We start from the raw sequence: 18,688 nt of genomic DNA on the forward strand, positions 1-18,688 counted from the left end.
TGATGTTCTTCCACCTTCTGGGGAAAAGAAAATAGTTCATGCGAGTAGGAGTGTGAGCAGTGGTCGTTCCTGCCAGCTGCCCAAAGCTGGCTGCTGAAATAAGGGCAATGTGCAGGTCCCCCAGATGCCACTTGGAACAAGCTTGGTGGTTTCCAAAGACACTAGTTGAGGTTTACCCGAAACGGAGAGATGTGCTCAGGTCTGGCCAGGGAGACTGAACAAGGTGGTCCTCACTGCCTGTCACTTGGGTGCCACCAGAGGATGGGGTCCCTGCTCCTCATCCTCTACCTCCTTGCAGCCCTCACCCCACAGGAGCTGCCCAGGCTTCATCCAGAAGGTCCCTGGGGACCCAGGAGGGCTTGGGAAGACCAGGAGCTTCTTGACATTTTTTTATTTTTATTGCTTGGAGCTTTGACCTCAGTGGGGGATTTTCTGTTAAGGGACGACACCAAACAGGAGCTTTCCTTGCTAGATGGGTGTTTCCTCCCTGGGATGGGCGGGTGGGTGAAAGCCTGAGGCTTTGCTCACCTGTGTAGCTGTGACTTGGAGTTGTGGGTTTAGATAGGCTGTGGGGCAGAGCAGGACTCCCACGGGCAGCCCCCTCGTCGCTCAGCCGCAGCTCTAGATGCACCGGGAGGGATTCCCACCCTGAGCAGAAACGTGTATATTGCCTGCGAGCTTACCTGAAATATATTTACGGCTCTTAACGGACCAATAACCCCTGACAAGGAATCATCACAAACAACAATTTAACTTCTCTTAGGAAACAATGAGCCACCTTAGTTTAAAAGAATCCCAGCCTCGAGGTCAGCGATGGAGCAGTGCTTTGGGAGACGGAGCTTATATTTCACACGCCTGCTTTGTATCTGACCTGACGCAGGGCACCAGCCGCCGGAGCTGTGCTCTCCGTGGCATTAGCAATCATTAACATGCTCAGAAAACTTGGGGAAAGAGGCATGCTCCGGCATAAAAAGCCGCAGCTGATGGTGCTTGCATTTTGGCTCCCCTATTAACAACAGTGTTTCTTAGAGGGAGAATAATTGTGCTTTCAGATTTGGGAGGGAGGTTTCCCCGGTAGCTGAGAATCCGACTCTGTGTAGAAGCAGGAATAGCATGTGGACGTGTAACATAAGCGTTAAACAAATGTAAAAGAAGTGCTCAGTGGAGAAAACGCTGCCTTATTTCGTGTGTGAATATATGGGACGATTGTTAAACCCTATGGAAAGGAGGCTACAAACAGGCAGGTCTCCCTGTTTCGGGTGATCCTTGAATTATTATTTGTGAAAGGGGCAAACCCCCTCTCTTTTTATATTTTCCGTTGCTAACCAGCTGTGCAAGAAGTTAAACATAGTAATTAACCCATATGTGACCCACTACATTTGACTGATTTCCAGGCAGGGACCGAGCGGTAACTCTAGCCGGCAATTTGAACCTACCATGTTCGTAATGATGATTTTACAGTGTAATGGTCGCACTAAATCCTTTCACTTTTGCTCTGTAGCCGCTGTTGTGACAAGAAAAGCTGTGGCAACAGAAATGAGACTCCATCAGATCCAGTGATAATTGACAGGTAAGGACTGCTATTGTTTCCTTCCATTTTTTTTCCCCCCCTCTCTCCTCATTATAATGAAACACCTGCCCTGTGTTGCTAATGGGGAAGAATCAGGAGTATATACGGATGAAATTTTGTTTTTGATACCGAATTAGTTGTGCTTTGCAATTGCGATTGCCATGGAAGGGCCATATGGAGGATAACGGAGCGACCTGCTCTTTGGAGGGCTCCGCTTCTTGTAACTGATTCATGTGCATAAAGAGGAGATTTTTCTTTCTGACTTTCTGTGGCTCAATTCACATGCTGTGCCAGGGAAGCTTCAGGAATAAAATAATAATAGTTTGTGATTTATGAAATGTGGTTGGGTGCTTATAAATATTTAACTTTTATTTGAAAAATGTTTGAATCATTATCACTTTTAGCTACAGTAGTTCTGTTGGATGCAATCCATCTACATTTTAAGGTTTTTATTTATGCATAAAAACAGTTAAAAAAGCAGATCGCAAAGTAAGGGTTTTTTCCCTCCTCTTATTTTCTTTGGTTGGAATACTATTTTGACTGTATTGCCAGCTGATTAATTCAATTTTGCCCGTCTTAATTATTGTGTTTTTAAACAGACCCATATTGCTCATCTGACATCACTGAGTAAATCACTGTAGTATAATACATCTATTTTCGTTGTTCCATGCCACGTGTAGTTTCTCCGCTTGCAAATTATGCAAAATAGTAGCCTAATAGTAATTTGTACATTTTAGTTGTCCAAACTCATTGTACAAAGCCACGTGTGATAACCAGGTTACTATGCAGCATTGCTCTGGGAGAGTTAAATGGCCATCAAGTACTGAAAGTGCCTGCCGAAAGCAATCCCCCTCCTCTAACCTGTGAATAGAGGGACCCCGAAGGGAAGCTACCTATACCTATAGGGGCGAGAGCGTAGAGCGGTGTGCTTCTCCTTGCATTATCGTCTGGGTTAATGTTTGCTATATTAAGTTTAAAGTACCTTCCGTGCCGGTGCGCCTATTTTTATGAAAGGAGGTGAAGAGGGTTTGACGTGTTGGGTGCCGCACGCAGACAGCGGGTCCAGGCATATGGCAGAACCCTGCCTGGCACTGCGCTCATCCCCCCCCCCCAAGATTTACAGTGCTTGTTGGAATTTGGTAAGAAAGGGCATATATTGGAAGCTTAGAGCGGATGCTTTGATTAGCTGTAATAAGTAATCCTGAGAATATTTAAATCTCAGAAGGTTATCTCTATCTGTTTTAACTAGGGATGTTTTCATCTCTGTGAGCATGAGGTAGTATCAGGAAAAGTGTGTGTGTGTTGGGGGGGAACCCCCACAGTGTATAGAGATGTGTTTTATAAGCATGCTGCAGAGTTGAACACTATAAACATGGTGTTAGAGTGGCATTTTGAGCGACATGAAAGCTACAAAATTCACATGAATTTTTCATTGTACTGGAAAGTGAGATGTTAAGATGCTAATGGCAGGTTTACGAAAATATTTTGTTTAACTATCTAGTATGCAAAACTGCTAGTTGCAAATAATTTTAAATTATGAAAGCCAGAGGTGCTGTCTGTTACGCGCTTCCTGCGAAATGAGGAAAACAGTTGCACGAAAAAAAATCCCAGATTGAGCTTCCTAGCAGTGATCAATTTATCAGTATTTACGTAAATTGATGCAAAAAGGTACCGATTCTGAAGGTTATTTTAAAAATGCAAGCTAAACATATTTTAAAGATGATAATACAAACCCTACCTCACCACATGTACTGAATCCCGTTTGGCTTGTGAATGGGTTAAGCTTTTAAGTTCTTCACTTGGTTTTAAATTGTGACTTTGATACAGGAGGTTGATATGACTGTGGTTTGAATAACATTTGATTTTGACCTGTTCCTGTGGGTTGCAATGGTATAAGAAATTTGACTCAGCAGTACTGTAATTAGCCCTCCCCGTGTTTTTGAAACAGGATTGTGTTACCTGGATTGCATTAGTGTGGCTTCTATTGTTGCCGCTTCGCATCTGTCCCAGTAGGGTACTTAAAACCTTTTCTTGGCCGGGGCTAGTTCAAACAATTTAGGCCAAATAAGTATGTGCTTTATACAGTTAGTGGCTTTAGTGATGTTTCTTGTGACATTTATCCTATTCATTTTTTTCCCCTTTTGGTTTGGAAAGGATGAAGCGATCTATATGGAGCCTTTTTTTACCTTAAAACGAGTCCTTTAAAATTGTTCTAACGTTAAAATGCCTGCACAAGTCAGAACATGTGTTTAGTTGTACTCCATTGTCACTTCTCCATGCGCACAATTTTTAACTATTATGTCAATTGATATGCAAAACCATATTTAGCTATTTTTATTTGCATGTGAGCTTACAGAATTCATTTACCATTTGGGCTAAAGCACTCCCACATGCCTCGCGCTCTGATAAAGTCTTGCCTATGGATTTAATCTAACTCTTGCATCAAATCCTACGAATCCACAGACTCTGACCTAACATAGAATTTAACGTAGAATCTATCCATGGGATTTTCAACATATGTACTTACATGGAAATGCTATCCTCTTCTTACATGCTGGAATACTATTTTGGATTGATTAATTCTCTTTGATGAGGCTAGAGAAACTTGGGATAGAGAGAGCTGTGTCTTTGTGGTGGTTTAGTGAACTTGGCGACGAGGCTGTTCGGCAGCTTCAAAGTTACATGTGTTGTGTTCTTTTTCAAACCCTAGATATATATGAAAAGTAAACGTGTATTTTTATTTAATCAAAATGTGGGTTTTTAAAAAAAGTCTGTAGTTGTGTTTGAACCAGGATATGACTTTATCCTTTATAAAATTGCTTTATACTTTGCTCTATTATAGTATCAGCAGATACAGCAGTGAAAGGGATCTAAAGAAATTTATACTCGTAGAGCGATCTAAATTTTCTCTGGAGAACAAAATAAATCTATTATGCTTATAGGGAAGTCATTTCAAGGGAGTTTCTTGGAAACTTGTGCGCGTCTGAATCATCTTCTTAGCATAGCCTGTATATTTTATTGCTAATCCAGTTACATGTGTTGAGATGAAGATCTGATGAACAGGAACTCATTTTAAAAGGGGTATTATTGTCACAACACAAACGCACAATTCCTCCCACAAGTGCAGTGGCAGGGCTGCATTGTAATCACACTTAAAGAAAACACAGAGCACTTCCTGTTATTAAATTAAATTCTAGATTGATTTAACTTTCAAATTGTAACTCATATTTGAATTTAAAAGGTTTGCAATAAAATTCCTGTGAAGAAATTGAATAAATTGTAGTTTTATTACCACTCTGGATATCCTGGTGTCCTAACCTTTTTCCTTACAGTTATCTTAGTTCAATAAATAAAACCTCATTAGACTATTCCCATTTCAACGAGTTTATTAAATTTTACAGGAGTAATTAGCATAAGCTGTGCTAATTTTTCTGGAAGACTAATGAGAGAGCTTCCTAATTAGGTTTGCTTTGTAAGAATCAGAAAAGATGATAATGACAAAAGTCACATAGGGGAGAAAGTGGGGCTTTATATTATTCCTTGGTTCAGGAAAGAGGCTCCTCTCTCGGCATTCTGTTCCAAACTTTTAAACCCAATTTACCACTGTCGGGACCGATATTTAATGGTGTTACCGGTGCCTGCTGGGGCTTCTTTACCTTTTATGGCTGCAACCCGTAAACAGGAGTCCTGTTGATTGACAAAATGTGAATAATCACTGCAATCCCAAATACAGTGGCAGGAAAAGCTCAGCGTTTAGGATCTATACCATATACCTCCAGCTTGTGACATTGCATGGGAAAAGGGCTGCAAACAGTCTGTTTGGCAATTGCTGGCCCATCCCAAATTTTGCTTCTCCCCAGAGCGTGCGAGCAGGCTGATGAGAGTGACTCAAAATCGGCTTTGCTGAGATTTACCGATACAGATGAGACCTACTTAAGAAATCACACGATTGTCTATCTTTTGGATAGATAAATAAAGTTTATCTGTGGTGTAAGTTGATGGGGTTGGTGCTGGAGCTCTCCCCGGGTGAGGCTGCGTGCCCGTGAGTAGCAGGTCAGCACGAGGATGACTGGGGTTTCTTCTGGCCCTTGTCTGGCAATATATTGCAGTTCTTCACGTCCTGCTTTGGATGCAATTTCTGAGGAAAGAGGCTCCCTCTGGCTTTGAAGAGGTGGCTTATGCTTTTCCAGCGCAACCAGAGCTCTTGTCCATGAGGCAGGGGTGGGAACTCATGGATTGAATGCTGTAATATTTTTTACGCGTTATTATCAGATGGCACCAAAGCATATTTTAATGCATGACCTGCTACCGGTGTTTGAAAGACCTGTGTGCTTTTGCCACCTGCTGTACGGGATGCTCGACTGGAGATCTCTGTAACCCATCCCTGGTACACCCAGCTGCCACGGCTAGGGAGGGAGCCAACTTACCTGCATATGTTTTTGAAATCTTTCAGCCTTTAACCTGAAAAATTTTATGTTTGCGGGTAGGATTTCACTGCGCAATGACATGAAAAGAGGTGTGAATGACTTTCAATGTCTCCATTTTACCACTTTACAAGTCATCACGTAGTGGATTGTGTTTTATGGGCACGATCATCTTTTCATCCTAAATGCCAGGCAGGTGGAAAAATGACACACAGGACTGCATCGTGTTCAGTGCATCCTCCCCACAAATACACTTGTTAGGCAGATGTGGCGATTAATGCATTTTGCAGTAGGTTTCCATGCCCGGAAGGAGGGTGATGGAGATGCGGGCCGGCTGGCAGAGCGGGACAGCCTCGGGAGAGGTGCCGGCGAGAGGCCGAGGTGGGTGTTTTGCCTGGGAGGAAGCTGCTGAGGATTGCTTTGCTGCAGGGGAGGGGATCAGCGCTGCAGCTGATCCTCCCCAGCCAGACTGCAGGGACACGGGCTGGTCATGGCACTGGCGTCACAGCAAAGTGGCAGAAGGTGCCAGGCACTTTGGCACTGGTGCCTTTGCAGGAGTCCCAGTTCTTGGTCCCCCCAGCCGTATGTGGTACCTGAACCTGGCTGTGTGGGGGTCAGAGGAAGGTGTCCTGCTCCCCCCTTGCCCATGCCAGGGATGGGGCTGCAGGAGGCTGTGGGTCCCATCCGTCCTGGGTCCTTGGGTGGGTTTTGCACGCAGGGGGCCAGATGTGGCTCTCTCGGATAGATGTCAAGCCATGGGTCAGAAATGCTGCTGGGCCTGAATATTTGTATGTTCTCTTGAGTCTCCTACTGGGAAGTGCCCACCTCATTGCTGTGCCGCTTCCACAGCCAGAGGGGAGTTACTGATCCATCAGGGAGGGAGTCTGGGGAGCAGAAACTGTGTGACAGCACTACCCCCAGCACTGCATGGAGATGTCTCCCAGGCTGTCTTTTAAGGCTGTGCTGCCTCAACCCTCAGGGCTTCTAAGCAGGGTATTCAGACGGGCGGAAGTTGGCCTCAAGCATTTCATGCAAGCTCCTGGAGCCTGTGAACCCATACATTTCTGGGAGGGGAGGGACTGAAAAACACATCCGTAAGGATTTGGTTGTGATTGATGCATCTGAGAAGCATTACCCAAAACACTTCCCACATGACTTAGGCAACCAAAGGCATTTTGAGCCTTTGTGAGATAAATGGGAGACTGATCAGTAGATGCTTCTCACACAGAGTCAGACATGCTCGTCCCTCTACCAGCACTCCTAACGCATGCGTTGTCAGTCCTCTTTCCAGCGAAGAAATGGCCAGAGCTGGGGGTAACTTTGCAAGAGTTCTTGCAAAAATCTCTTGGTTTCAGCCTGTTGGGGTTGGCACATAACGCTGCTGCTTCAAAATTCATTTATTTTGCTCTTGGGGTTGAGTGAACTTGGTCAGGGTCAAACCAGCTCCTGCTTATTGTTTGATTCCTCTTCCCTCCACCCTCAAGTATAAGAATTTTTGTATAATCTCAAAACTATTACGCAAAACCTTAATTTGGTCTCAGCTTCACTCAGGACATTTGTGATTTTCTCAGCAAACCTGTTCTGAGTTTTCAGTTTGTTATAAAACCCCAAACCAGGCAAGTTTTATGTGGTTTTGGGTTTCACTGCAAACATTTCACACTACTCTAATAGTTACTTGCTTGTCTCAGTGATGCCTTTTGAATCTGCAGCCAGTGTTTTGGGCTTTATTTCACTGTGATCTTATGCCTGATTATTACTATTTAATATCATGGTGATATAACAGAGGCTTCTATCACAAAGAAGGCTCGTTGTGCTAGATGCTGTGTATTCTCTAGGTAGGTAGATGATCCCATTCCTGAAGAGAAGTGTTTCTCCTGATGCAGTTTAAAAATTGAGATGGAGGTTTTTCTGTGGAGAATAAAAAACTTAGGCTTGCACTGAATGTCCTAAGGATGAGGGAAACTGAAGACCAGTCTATTGTATTGCTTTTGGCATTTGACGACCATCTTTAGCGCTCACCTACAGCCCTTTGGGGCTTGGCCAGTTGTGCTGTCAGTCTAGAAAAGTGACTTGAGTGCACACATGGGATGCGCTGGACCTGCTGCCCTGAGACCTCAAGGTTAGCGCGTCCATGTCCCTATAGGTCTGCTCTGCCTTGGGTGGACAGTGATCCTGGGGCAAGCAGCTCCGCATCTACTGCTTTCAGAGCCGCGGCTGCCGGCAGGTTGGTAAGTCCCTTGGGCTCTTTCTGAAAATCTTGGTTTTTGTCAGCCAGGGTTAACAATTTTACGAGACCGCACTGGCTTGTCTAACTCCTCAAAGTCCATCCTGAAGACCCTATGGGTTTACTCGTGCAGAGGAGGTCTAATTGAGACCTCGTGGATTGCCCTGCTGCTCTACTCAGACGGTGAGATTTGGGCATCCGAGGTTAGAGGTGCTTTAAAAAATTAGGCTGCTTCTGTGCAGTGACCTCCTGCAGCATCAGGAAAGCTCCAAGTGCACCGGGCTGGTCCCAAGAGGAACCCAGGGGCTGGCAGGGAGATCTGTCCCTTTGTTTCTGGCCACCAAACTTCAAATGTGCTGTTCATACCTATTGATTTTTTAATATGAACTCCTACTTCAAAGCGTGTCCTGCAGCAGGGAGGATGTGCTCAGCACCATGGGCTCCCTGGCTCCACGCAGCTCAGTGACAGTTCTTCTCTTTCTCAAGAGTGGGGATTTTTTTTTGGGAAAAAAATACTGTCTTTTTCTCATATGCATATATATATGTACACAGAGTTTCTGGTGTGGATAAATTTCCTGTCCCATCTTAACACCTGATTTATTTCCATATTTGCTGTCACAGTGGGAATGCACACATGAATAAGAGCAATAGGAAAATGTATTTGCAAAGATCATCCTCAGTTTTAAAGCAGATTAGATAAAATTGTTCTAAACATGAAAAATTTATCTTAGCTCTATCCCAGCATTTATTGGGTAAAAACATAACCCAAGCCTTATTCTGTAGAAGCTGAGGTGTATGAGTAGTTTTCTTCCTGTGCGTAATCATAAATGTTAGCATGTTCTAGCCAGCAAAATGTATTCTTATAAGTAATTGGCCACATCTACAAAAATAACTATGCTAAATTCAAACTCACTTCTGCCTGCTGGAGGTATGTAATTTTAATACAACATCTAACTAATAAAGTTAAAAGAGAGTAAGAAACAATTGTAGGTTTCTGTTTAAATCACGACTGAGATAACTTTCTAGAAATGGATTTAATGTTGTCCTCAGAGAGCAGCAAGTCTCTGTAGTAGTGGTGGTAAATACTGGTATGAATTTTTCTCTTTCCCTGTAGCATCATGGTTGTGTGTTTGGTTTTTTTTTTTTTTCTGTAACAGTTCTGGAAAAGTACAGAAAAGCCATACAAAGTTCCCAGTGTGTCACATTAGCAGCTTTGCATAGGTAGTTTGTGATCAGAATATATTACTGTATCAAATGAGTGTTTACTTTTTTTGCTAAGGACAGTATTTTAGAAGTTTTTTTTAAAGCGGAACGAATAATTTTCTACCCACTTTTTAAAAATAGTGTTTGGAAATAGGAAATGTGAAAACAAGTTTTCTGGTGCTGTTAATATGTGAATTATATGAAATTAGTTACTAAAAAGGCTTTATTTCAAGTCACTGAAATTATATACTGGACAGTAGTAAGGTGACCCAGATATAGAGCCTTTCACTGCAATCATTGAAATGCTATGAACAGTACTGTTTTGTCTTTGGTTTCTTGCTGCCTCTAAAGGTGTAGGCAGATGAAGATAACTTTAAAAAGAGCTATTTCTCCAATTACAAGCTTTTGTCCAAGAGCACAGAAAGATTTTTAGACTAACACCACTCACTATAACAAAATTAAATTCCCTTCATCTGACAAGAAGCTGAGTTTGGCAATAGTTTGAGATTTTTTTGTTGGAGATACAGCAAAGCTGCTCTCTACACCCCTGGTTTTCCCTGCAGCCCTGAGCCGGCCAGACCTGAAAGGCAGGGACCCGAATTTGGGGGAGAGAGGGGTGGGGAAGAGTGGATGGGTGCTGGATTGTGTCACACACGACGAGAGCAGAGTGGCCACCAGTACCCTGGGGACATCGTTGTCCCCTCTGCCGGTGAGATGCAGGTTGCCCTTCCCAGTGGTCCGGGGGGGGTGAGGGAGCAGCATCACTGCCATCCTCCCCCCCCGCCCGGCTGGCCTGGATGCCCGGCCAAATCTCTCTGGTTTTGTAACAACGCGGTAACGTCCAAAATGGCATTCCACAACTATGCCATCTCGCTAACCGGCTGAGGCACAATAGTTCAGTAATGTAATATAAAAAGTAATGGTGTTAGCTAACACATCCTTAATAAGATATTGTCCGCTGCTCTGCCATATGCTACCGAGCAGGCTTTCCCTCTGTGGGGCTTTTGAGTTCTCTCAATAAGATTATTTCAAATACTCTAATCCTGAATCATTGACATGAATACAAAAGCCTAGTGACATCTAATAGATGCCTCTTAGCTTTGCTTTTCCTCTTGTTCCTTTCCTTTTTCTTCTCTTTTTACCTGACAAAAAGCTTACAGACACTTGGGCTCTGTCTCTCAGTACCAGCATGTGGGTCCCCTCATGAAATATAAAGGAGGAAAAAGGGCTGACATAGGGCTGATAAGCCACAGAGCAAAGGACCATAGATTAAAAGTAAATGCCAGTAAATCCTACCCTGTACACTCCGTTGTTCTTTTATTGTTTTCTTTAACTCTTCCAGTGCCACGCCAGGCTAGAAAGAGATGAAAAATGGGGTTAAAAAAAAAAAAGGCGATGCTACAATGACAGAGTGCCAGGGTCCTAAAGGCTCGTGGTGCACTCGGGTTTCCTCAGCTCTCCTCTCACCTTGACTTTCTAATCAGAGTTGCAAACTGTTGTGGCTAATCGCATCAGTCAGTCAGCTGAATGTTTAGGTAATTTTTTCAAAGATTAATTAGAAAAAAAAAAAAAAAGAGACACCCCCAAGTGACATGATTGTGACCCTGGAAAGGATAAATTTTATATCAAGTAAATGTTAGGAAGAATCGATATCCCACTGTGAGTGTCTAGCAATTAAAAAAAAAACCTATCTTCCTCTTGTTAGTGTTTTCTTGATGACTGTCAGAGGCAGAAAACCATTTTCTGTTCATCTTCTTTTGGACTTTGCCAACCTGTTCATCTATTGATTCCAAAATTTGCCTTTGGAAAAAGCTGTTGGTACAGGATACAGCCAACGTCTACAATGAGTTAAAAGGAAGCTGTTTAAAACATAATTGTTTTCCTTCATTTTCTCCATGATCTTGCAGGGACGCTCTCAGGCTTTCCTGACCGGGGTAACTATCCGCTTCCACGCAGTTGAGTCAGGTCTTCTCTGCAATCTCCCTGAACACAATCTTTCAGTTGGATTTTTTGGCATCTGCATCACTACATAACCATTGGCTGACTTCCCAGATGTTAAGTCACTTTGATAAGTGGATGTTAAAAACCACTTTACCTAGTTCGGATTTTGTAGAAGGATGACACAAGGAGAGCAGAAATGTATTCTTTATTCATTATAAAGTTCTTTGCTCTAAAAGAAGAAGAAAATTAGCCACACTCACAGCTATTAAGATCTGATGGTAGCATCTCCTCCAGTCATCTCCAAGTGCCTCTGTGTTGCTTGCACAGTCCCGCAGGAGCTGGGATCGAGCTGTGGATGGGAGCGCGCCCCATGGCAGGTGTTCCTGGGGGTTTTGCATGCAGGAGAAGGAAAGGACCTGCATGTGTTTTGTGACAGCTGCCCCCCAGCTAGGAGCAGGATTTGGCCCTTTTTAAAGAAGAACAAGGGAGTCCTGCTGCATTACAAAGGAGCGCCCTGTGCAATCCTGGACTCTTCTGGGGTCTATGGCAGAATTTGTTTCTCGGGCTGGGATTTGATTTATGTACTCAAAGCAGCTCTGTAAAACTCAGGGTTGTTTTTTTATCTCTGGGTCTTGGTTTCCCATCAGCACCATGGTCTGATGTTACCGGGCTCCAGGGGTCTCTGGGCTCCATTGAGCTGCTGGGCTTTGAGTGCTGCGGAGCAAGGGATGTACAGCGGCATGGTGAGAGTCTCTGCCCTAAAGAGCTGTTTAGGCAAGACAATCCCCAGGCTACATCTACCTTCTCTTTTTTTTTTTTTTTTTAAAGCCTAGTGAGCTCCATAATAGCTCTGGCATTCTGAAAAATGGAATAAACTGTACTGTGGTGTAGGAGGAAAACTTCTCACTAAACCCCATTATGTGTACACGAATTGTCATCTGTTGTATATTGCGTGGCAGGCGAGAAGAACTTTTCTTTTTTTTTGCTGAAGGATTGCCCCGCTGTGACAATGGTAACTTAATTTGTCAAAAATTACAAGAACATTAATACATCATGCCCTAATGCGTCATTAGTGCATTAATACTTTCGAAGTCATCGGAGTTTTTCTAATAAATGCCTTCAAAGTCGGCTGGGCATTAATAAATTTGAGTTTTCAGTATTATAATTGTAATTGAGACACCTATTTTCCCTGATTAATTCTTGGAGTTTGTATGTAACAGTCAGCATTGTTGACATTCACAGCCATTCGCACTTAAAAGAATAACACGCTGTTAGTTAATATTTGTGTTATTGTAAAGTGGCATGATTTGAAAAAAAAAAAAAACGAACAAAAAACCAAAAAAAAAAAAAAGGGAGACTGTTCTCAGGGAAACAAAAGAGAATTTTGGGAATGCTTTTTGCCATGGTAACCCAGTTATCGCTCATTAATCTGTCACATATGAAACAAGTTCCAGACTACAACACACTTAAACATGGCAGCGTTCCCGGGGGGTTCGCCCCCTCGGCTGCTCTACCCCTTACCTGCAGGCAGCATCCCCGGCCAGGCTCTACGCCGTGCCCCAAGGGTTAAGCATTCCAGAAAATCCCATCATGTGCCTGGGTGGCTCTGAAAGAGGGGGACCCCCTCCCGCTTGGGCCACCTGGCTCAAGTCACCCCAAAAGCGGCTCCCGGGGGAGCCGGTCCCCGTGGGCGCTGCTGCTCTGGCTTCAGGGGCCGCCTGCATATCCAGAAGGAAGGAAGTGTTTTTTTTTTTTCCCTTCATTTCCAAGATAAGGTGTCATTCATGAGAGCAGCGTGCTGAACTAATCAGGTTAATTGAGAGGCCCTGAATAGCTCTCATTGAGCGGATCCCTCCTTCCTGCTCAAGGCAGATAGTGCAGACGGAGAGATTACAAGTGCTTTAAACTCTTTCTCTCCATCTCTGAATTTCACACCGACTTCAGGATGGCGAGGGTCAGAGTAGACGCGTGACACGGGGGTTGTACAATTTAGCTTTGCTGGGAGCAAGGCTTTTTTTTTTTTTTAATCATCATCATTATGATTATTTTTTAGTGCGGCCAGAGCCTTGCAGCTCTCCTGATGCCAGGGACACCCTGCTGATTTACACCAGCTGGAGTGGTGTAAATTACTCCACTGTTTTGGAAAGATGCAGAGGACTAACCCAGTCCCATGATTGGCTGTAGACTGACCTGCTCTTGAGTGTTGTTAATATTAAAATTATTTCAGACCTAACTCATGGCAGGGCTGCAGGAAACATTAATTTTAAAAAGATGTTTTCAGTGTTTGAAGCAGATAGCAGTTGGTTTTATTGCTTTTATGGTATCATTTCCCTTTAAACCCTTCTAATCGAAGTGGCTGTACATAATTTTATTCAAGTTTACCAGAACGCAAAAGCATTTCCCTCTGGATGCTCTTGCCAAATTAGGAACATCCAGGCTCCAAACCTCACTCTAATCTTCCTACTCGCCACAGTCTATTACATTCTCTTTGCAAATATTGTAACTATTAGAGTGCAGGAGAGAGAATTTTCAGGAAAACAAATTCCCCAAAAGTAGCGTGTGTCCCCCCCTCCCTTTTTCCAAGCCAAACCGGTTGCTCAGTTCAATTTAAACACGAGCATCGTTGTCCCTGTTGGCCCCCCTCCTTCGCCCCCACTTCTTTTCCTTGGAAGTTTCAGGAATGACTTTAATTATCTCTACAATCAAATTCTCACTGCTGTCCCTGTGAAAGCGTGTAGTCATGGATTGCTGGGATTATTTTCTTTAGCACTTGGGGATAGAGAAACTGGTTGTTTGGAAATGAGAACCAGCTGGGTTCTCAGAGCCGGCGTTTGGAGGGAGCCACTTTGCACACAAACCCGGCGCTGAGCAGAGTCGTGAACTCAGCCCCCAAATTACCGGCGCTGGGTTTGCCACATGGGATTATGCAATATCGGGGCTGATTCTTGTTTCTCTCATTAATACGCATCTTTAGGGTGGCTGCTGCCAGGGCTTGCTTTAACTCCTCGCAAAACTTTGTCGAGGTGTGCCCTGCAGTGCCATTCCCGGGCTTCACCTGCCTAAAACATAGAAAATAAAATAAACCCCCGATAGGAGATAACCTTATATGGGACATGTGTTCTGCAGATGACAGGTAAGCAGGTAAAAAGGGATTAATACAACAGAAGAAAGAGCAGAGAGAACTTCTGTTACCTTACGTCTTTTGTTGCCCTAGAAGACAAGCTGCAGGGGTGATGTTCTTCCGTTCTTTCCGGCTTGGAGAAATTAGTTATTTGTCATACCTTATTAACCTGTTTTAATGCCAAATCCAATTTGAAATTAGGACCATACGTCTAGTCAGAAAATTGTATGACCTGTGCTTTTAGCTGACTATTTTGTCATAGGGAAAGGTGCAGAAATCTTTACATAGTTGCGTGGATTTAAATTTGGAGCTGATCCACTGGATTTAAGGCAGCTGCTCCTGATTTCTATCTTTTTAAGAGAGAGAAGCGTTCACTCTTTGGAATACAAGAATTTGTGTTTATGGGCTTTAAGGGTTTTCTCATACTCACACACAGTTGCACACAGCCTGTGCTTCACTGCAAACTGTTTTTAGGGTGGTTTACGTCTGAATTTGGGACTTTTTAGTGTTTGAAATGCAACAGTGACTAAACCAGTAGCTCAGGTAGAAAGTCCAGAAAAGAAGTCTTCCAGTTCCTTTATTAAAAAAAAGTTCGTAGCAAAGAAAATGATTGATTGCCTGGCTTTGAACAGCTACTTTTATATGATTTGATTTCTTTAATGCCTGAAATATAATGACTTTGACTCTATTAATATCCCCTTTAGCACAACTAAATTATTTTTTGAAAGATGAAACCATTTCACTCTGAACACGCTTAGATCATACCACGACCTAAATATTCTCATGTATCACACGCACACATTGTTTTAGAGTTTTAGGCTGAAACAAATACTCTTTAGTCACCGTGACTCCAATATTTGAGAGGTTTTCCACTTCTGCATGTTTTCTTCTGCCGATACATTTATTCAGTGTTTCAATTTATCATCTTATAAGTATATATACACGTTCTCACAGGCATAACGTGGTTTTGTATTTTGGGGTTTTTAATCTGGATTTTCCATTTCCCCCCCCTCCAACAAATAACTGCTGCATTTCCAGTCACTCAAATTTGGACAGAATTTTACTTCCTGTTTCAAAGGTCAGGGAAAGCTGACCTCAACAGCAGTGTGGAGGCTGCTGAATTATTCATATCATTGACTTTGTGTCAGCTTCCACATTTGTGCAGAGGGATGTTTTATTCATTTATCTCATTTAGGGACCTGCTCTGCACCTGTTTCTACCATTAAGTACCCTGTAATTTGCATTTGATGCTAATTTAGTTTCATATCAGCCTGGTCCCCCCTTGTTAATTTAATTTTCTAAGACCCTTTTCATTACAGTAGAAATGTTTCCCTCTTTAAAGCAAACATCTATACAAGTAATTGTATAAACTGCCTTTTAAATAATATCTTTTAGAAGATTCCATCGTTTAATTCCTTAATTCCTATAATTAGCCATGGTTTGATTAATGTTTCAAAGGGTTAAATTAAAATGCAGAATTACTCAAATGCATACTTGAATAATTTTCTCTCTGCTGATAACAGTTTCTGCATTGCTGCTTTTATTTGAGTCGTGATTCTGAATATTACATGTACTAACAAGCACTAATTTTCCTTATGTAGTGATTTTACTCTGCGAAGCGATAGCTGGTTTTAACGTATAATTGTTGGAAACTCTCTGTTGCCAGTGGGATACTTAATTTTTTTTCTTCTTCTGATCGATTGTAAACAGTTAAGGAGAAATGCTGTGGCTGAGGAGCTCCTCTGGGTTTCTTTCCAGATTGTAAGAAACTTAAAGGGACCCTTTATTTTGCCAACAAACATCACTGCTGTGTTCTCACAGATTAGCGCTGATTGCTAGAGAGAATAATTTGGAAATATTTACAACCATCATGGATTTGTTTGTGTAGGTGAAAATTTACATACGCTGTGATCCTACAGGGCAAGAGATTGTCACCTCCAAGCACGTTTATGCATTTTCAGTGCAAGAATACAGCACCGGGGTAAATAAATGACCAGAGGGGCTCTAGTGGAAAATCCAAGTCCCTTCACTCCCCCGTGGGTTTATTTAGAACAAGGTTGGATAATTGCAGCCGGGGGTGGGCGTTGTGCTCCCACCTCCCCGTGTGCTGGGGCTGGGGGATGGACGTCCCCCTCCCTTCTTCCCCCAGAGAGGGGAAAATGCAACGGTGACCCTGGACTTCCAGCGGTACGGACACACGGGTGTCGGAGAGGGGGAGATCAGTGGAAACAGGGGGCTGGGAACAGCTGGGCTTCATTACTCCAGCTCATGCTAATTCCTTCCTCTTTACAATGGGGGGGGCTTCTATCTGTTGGGTGTCCGGGCATCTATCCCAAGGGACTGTCCCCCCAGATCCTTCCATGCCCTGCTGGGGACAGGAGAGATTTGGCCTTGGGCGCTGCTTTGACTCCTTGGTGAGTGTCCCTGGTGTCCAGCCTAGGCTCTGAGCTGGTGCCCACCCACTGTTGTGGTGCCACATGCCCTGGGAAGGAGGCAAGTCCAGCAGAGAGGGACAGCTTTGCATTAAGCTTTTGTTCTGCCCCACCAGAAGGTGACACCCCTCTTCCTCCAAGTCCCCTTGAAGTCACGACAAGTTTGGGGAGAGATGTCTGCAGGTTTGGGCTGAAAGGATGCTGTTGTACTCTTCTGCTTTTGGGTGGAGCCTGGAGGGCTCCCACTGCAGATGGTGCCCAAGGGCTGCACCAGGGGCCGGGTTTGGCTGTGATGGTCCCAAAAATTTGTTTTGCATTACACGATGCGTCGCTGAGAGACACAAGCCCCAGACCTGGGCTCTGGGCATGCTACTAGCATGGAGATTTAATATCCAAAATTTGGGTTGAAACAAATCCTCTGTTTTTGTGTTGCTGTTAGGATGTTTTGCTTTTACTCTCTTTGGTCGCAAAGATGTCTTGTGGGCTCTGTTTGTGCTGGCAGAGCCCCCAAATGCTCGTATTGGGGGTCCAAGAGTGGGTTTGGGTCCGGGGTGCGCTCCTGAGCGCAGCCGGTTCTGGGAATACCGGGGATGGCTGATGGTCGGGCGTGAACCTGCAAACATCACCCCTCCGAGCAGCCCCCAGATCAGAGATTCATAATTGCACCCCCTTTATTTTATCATATACTCACAATAACGGCCTCGGAGCCGGGCATTTCCTGAGTATTAATGACCAGCTGGGGTTAATGGCCCTTGCTTGTGCCTTGAGCCATCAGCTCCTCCCGACTGGTCATTAATTCCCAGGAAAAGCCCTCTGTGGAGGTCATTATTGCTTAATTATCTCCATACACTTTAATGCCAGTTTTGACAATGTACAGTCTCATACTTTGAGTTATAGGTACTTTATAATTCATTAAATAGCTTATCATTAAAACTGCAGATGATCTTGATTATTATTTATTAATGTTTTCCCTTTGATTTTTTTTCTTTTTTTTTTTTTAAATCTGACGCTCCCGTTCTGTAGTAAGGAGGGGACAAAGGTAGACGGTGTATGGCTCTGATGTACCATCGTGGGGTGGCTCTCCCTGTCTGGAGGGATCGCCCTGGCTCTGAGAGGTCCCAAAGGCATCTGCCAAGAGAGCCCAGACCTCAGCTCTGAGCTCAGCTTGCTTAGCTCTCCATGGCCAGCAGAAAGACTGGAGGAGGAGTGGGATGGCCACCTCCGCTGGAGCTCCCTGTGCTGGCCCCATGCTGTGGAAGTGCTGTCAGGATCCGGCCCACAGTTTTGGCAGTTCTTGCCTCACTTTTCTCCTCACCCTGGACCACATGCAGGTTTGGGGTTTGCTCTGGGAGCCCCTTCACACCTTGGCGAGTTGTTCCTATGGTGAGGTCTCTTGGGGTTCATGGTTTGGCCCTTTCCCCAGCAGTGTCGGGTTAGTTGGTGATGTGTTCTAGTGCAGTTAGGTGGTGTGGAAGATAAATGGGACAGGCTTAAATCAAGTAGAGGCACTTTAATTTGTATTTTTTAATAGGAGTGTGCATCTCTTCCTCCTGGGAGCAAGCGTATCTCTCTGTCACTCAGGTGTCCCTCTGCGTGGCCTGACAGAGCTGCAGCTGCTTCTGGCCTTGCACCTGCATGACCAGAGGCTCAGGGCGCTGCACTGACACGTTCTGGTGCCCTCACTCGGGTGATGTTGGCTCTGGGGGAATTTACAACCTTATTTGCCCCGAATGGCCCAATCCTGTATCCTTGTCTAGTTCTCCGCTATTTTCC

General features: G+C 44.0%; 1 protein-coding gene across 14 annotated transcripts in view; it reads left to right on the plus strand.

Moving 5' to 3' along the window:
- EBF1 (EBF transcription factor 1) overlaps window positions 1-18,688 on the plus strand; it is a 280,609-nt gene that overhangs the window by 17,631 nt on the left and 244,290 nt on the right. For 13 of the 14 annotated variants that reach the window (XM_074156299.1, XM_074156295.1, XM_074156296.1 and 10 more), the window contains exon 6: window positions 1,502-1,570. The exons of the other annotated variant lie outside the window; for it this stretch is intronic. In XM_074156299.1, the coding sequence (XP_074012400.1) occupies window positions 1,502-1,570 (69 nt within the window). The remainder of the gene's footprint in view (window positions 1-1,501; window positions 1,571-18,688) is intronic. 14 annotated transcript variants of the gene reach the window in all.

The sequence above is a fragment of the Numenius arquata genome, chromosome 11, assembly GCF_964106895.1.
Source record: "Numenius arquata chromosome 11, bNumArq3.hap1.1, whole genome shotgun sequence".
Classification (NCBI taxonomy): Eukaryota; Metazoa; Chordata; class Aves; order Charadriiformes; family Scolopacidae; genus Numenius; species Numenius arquata.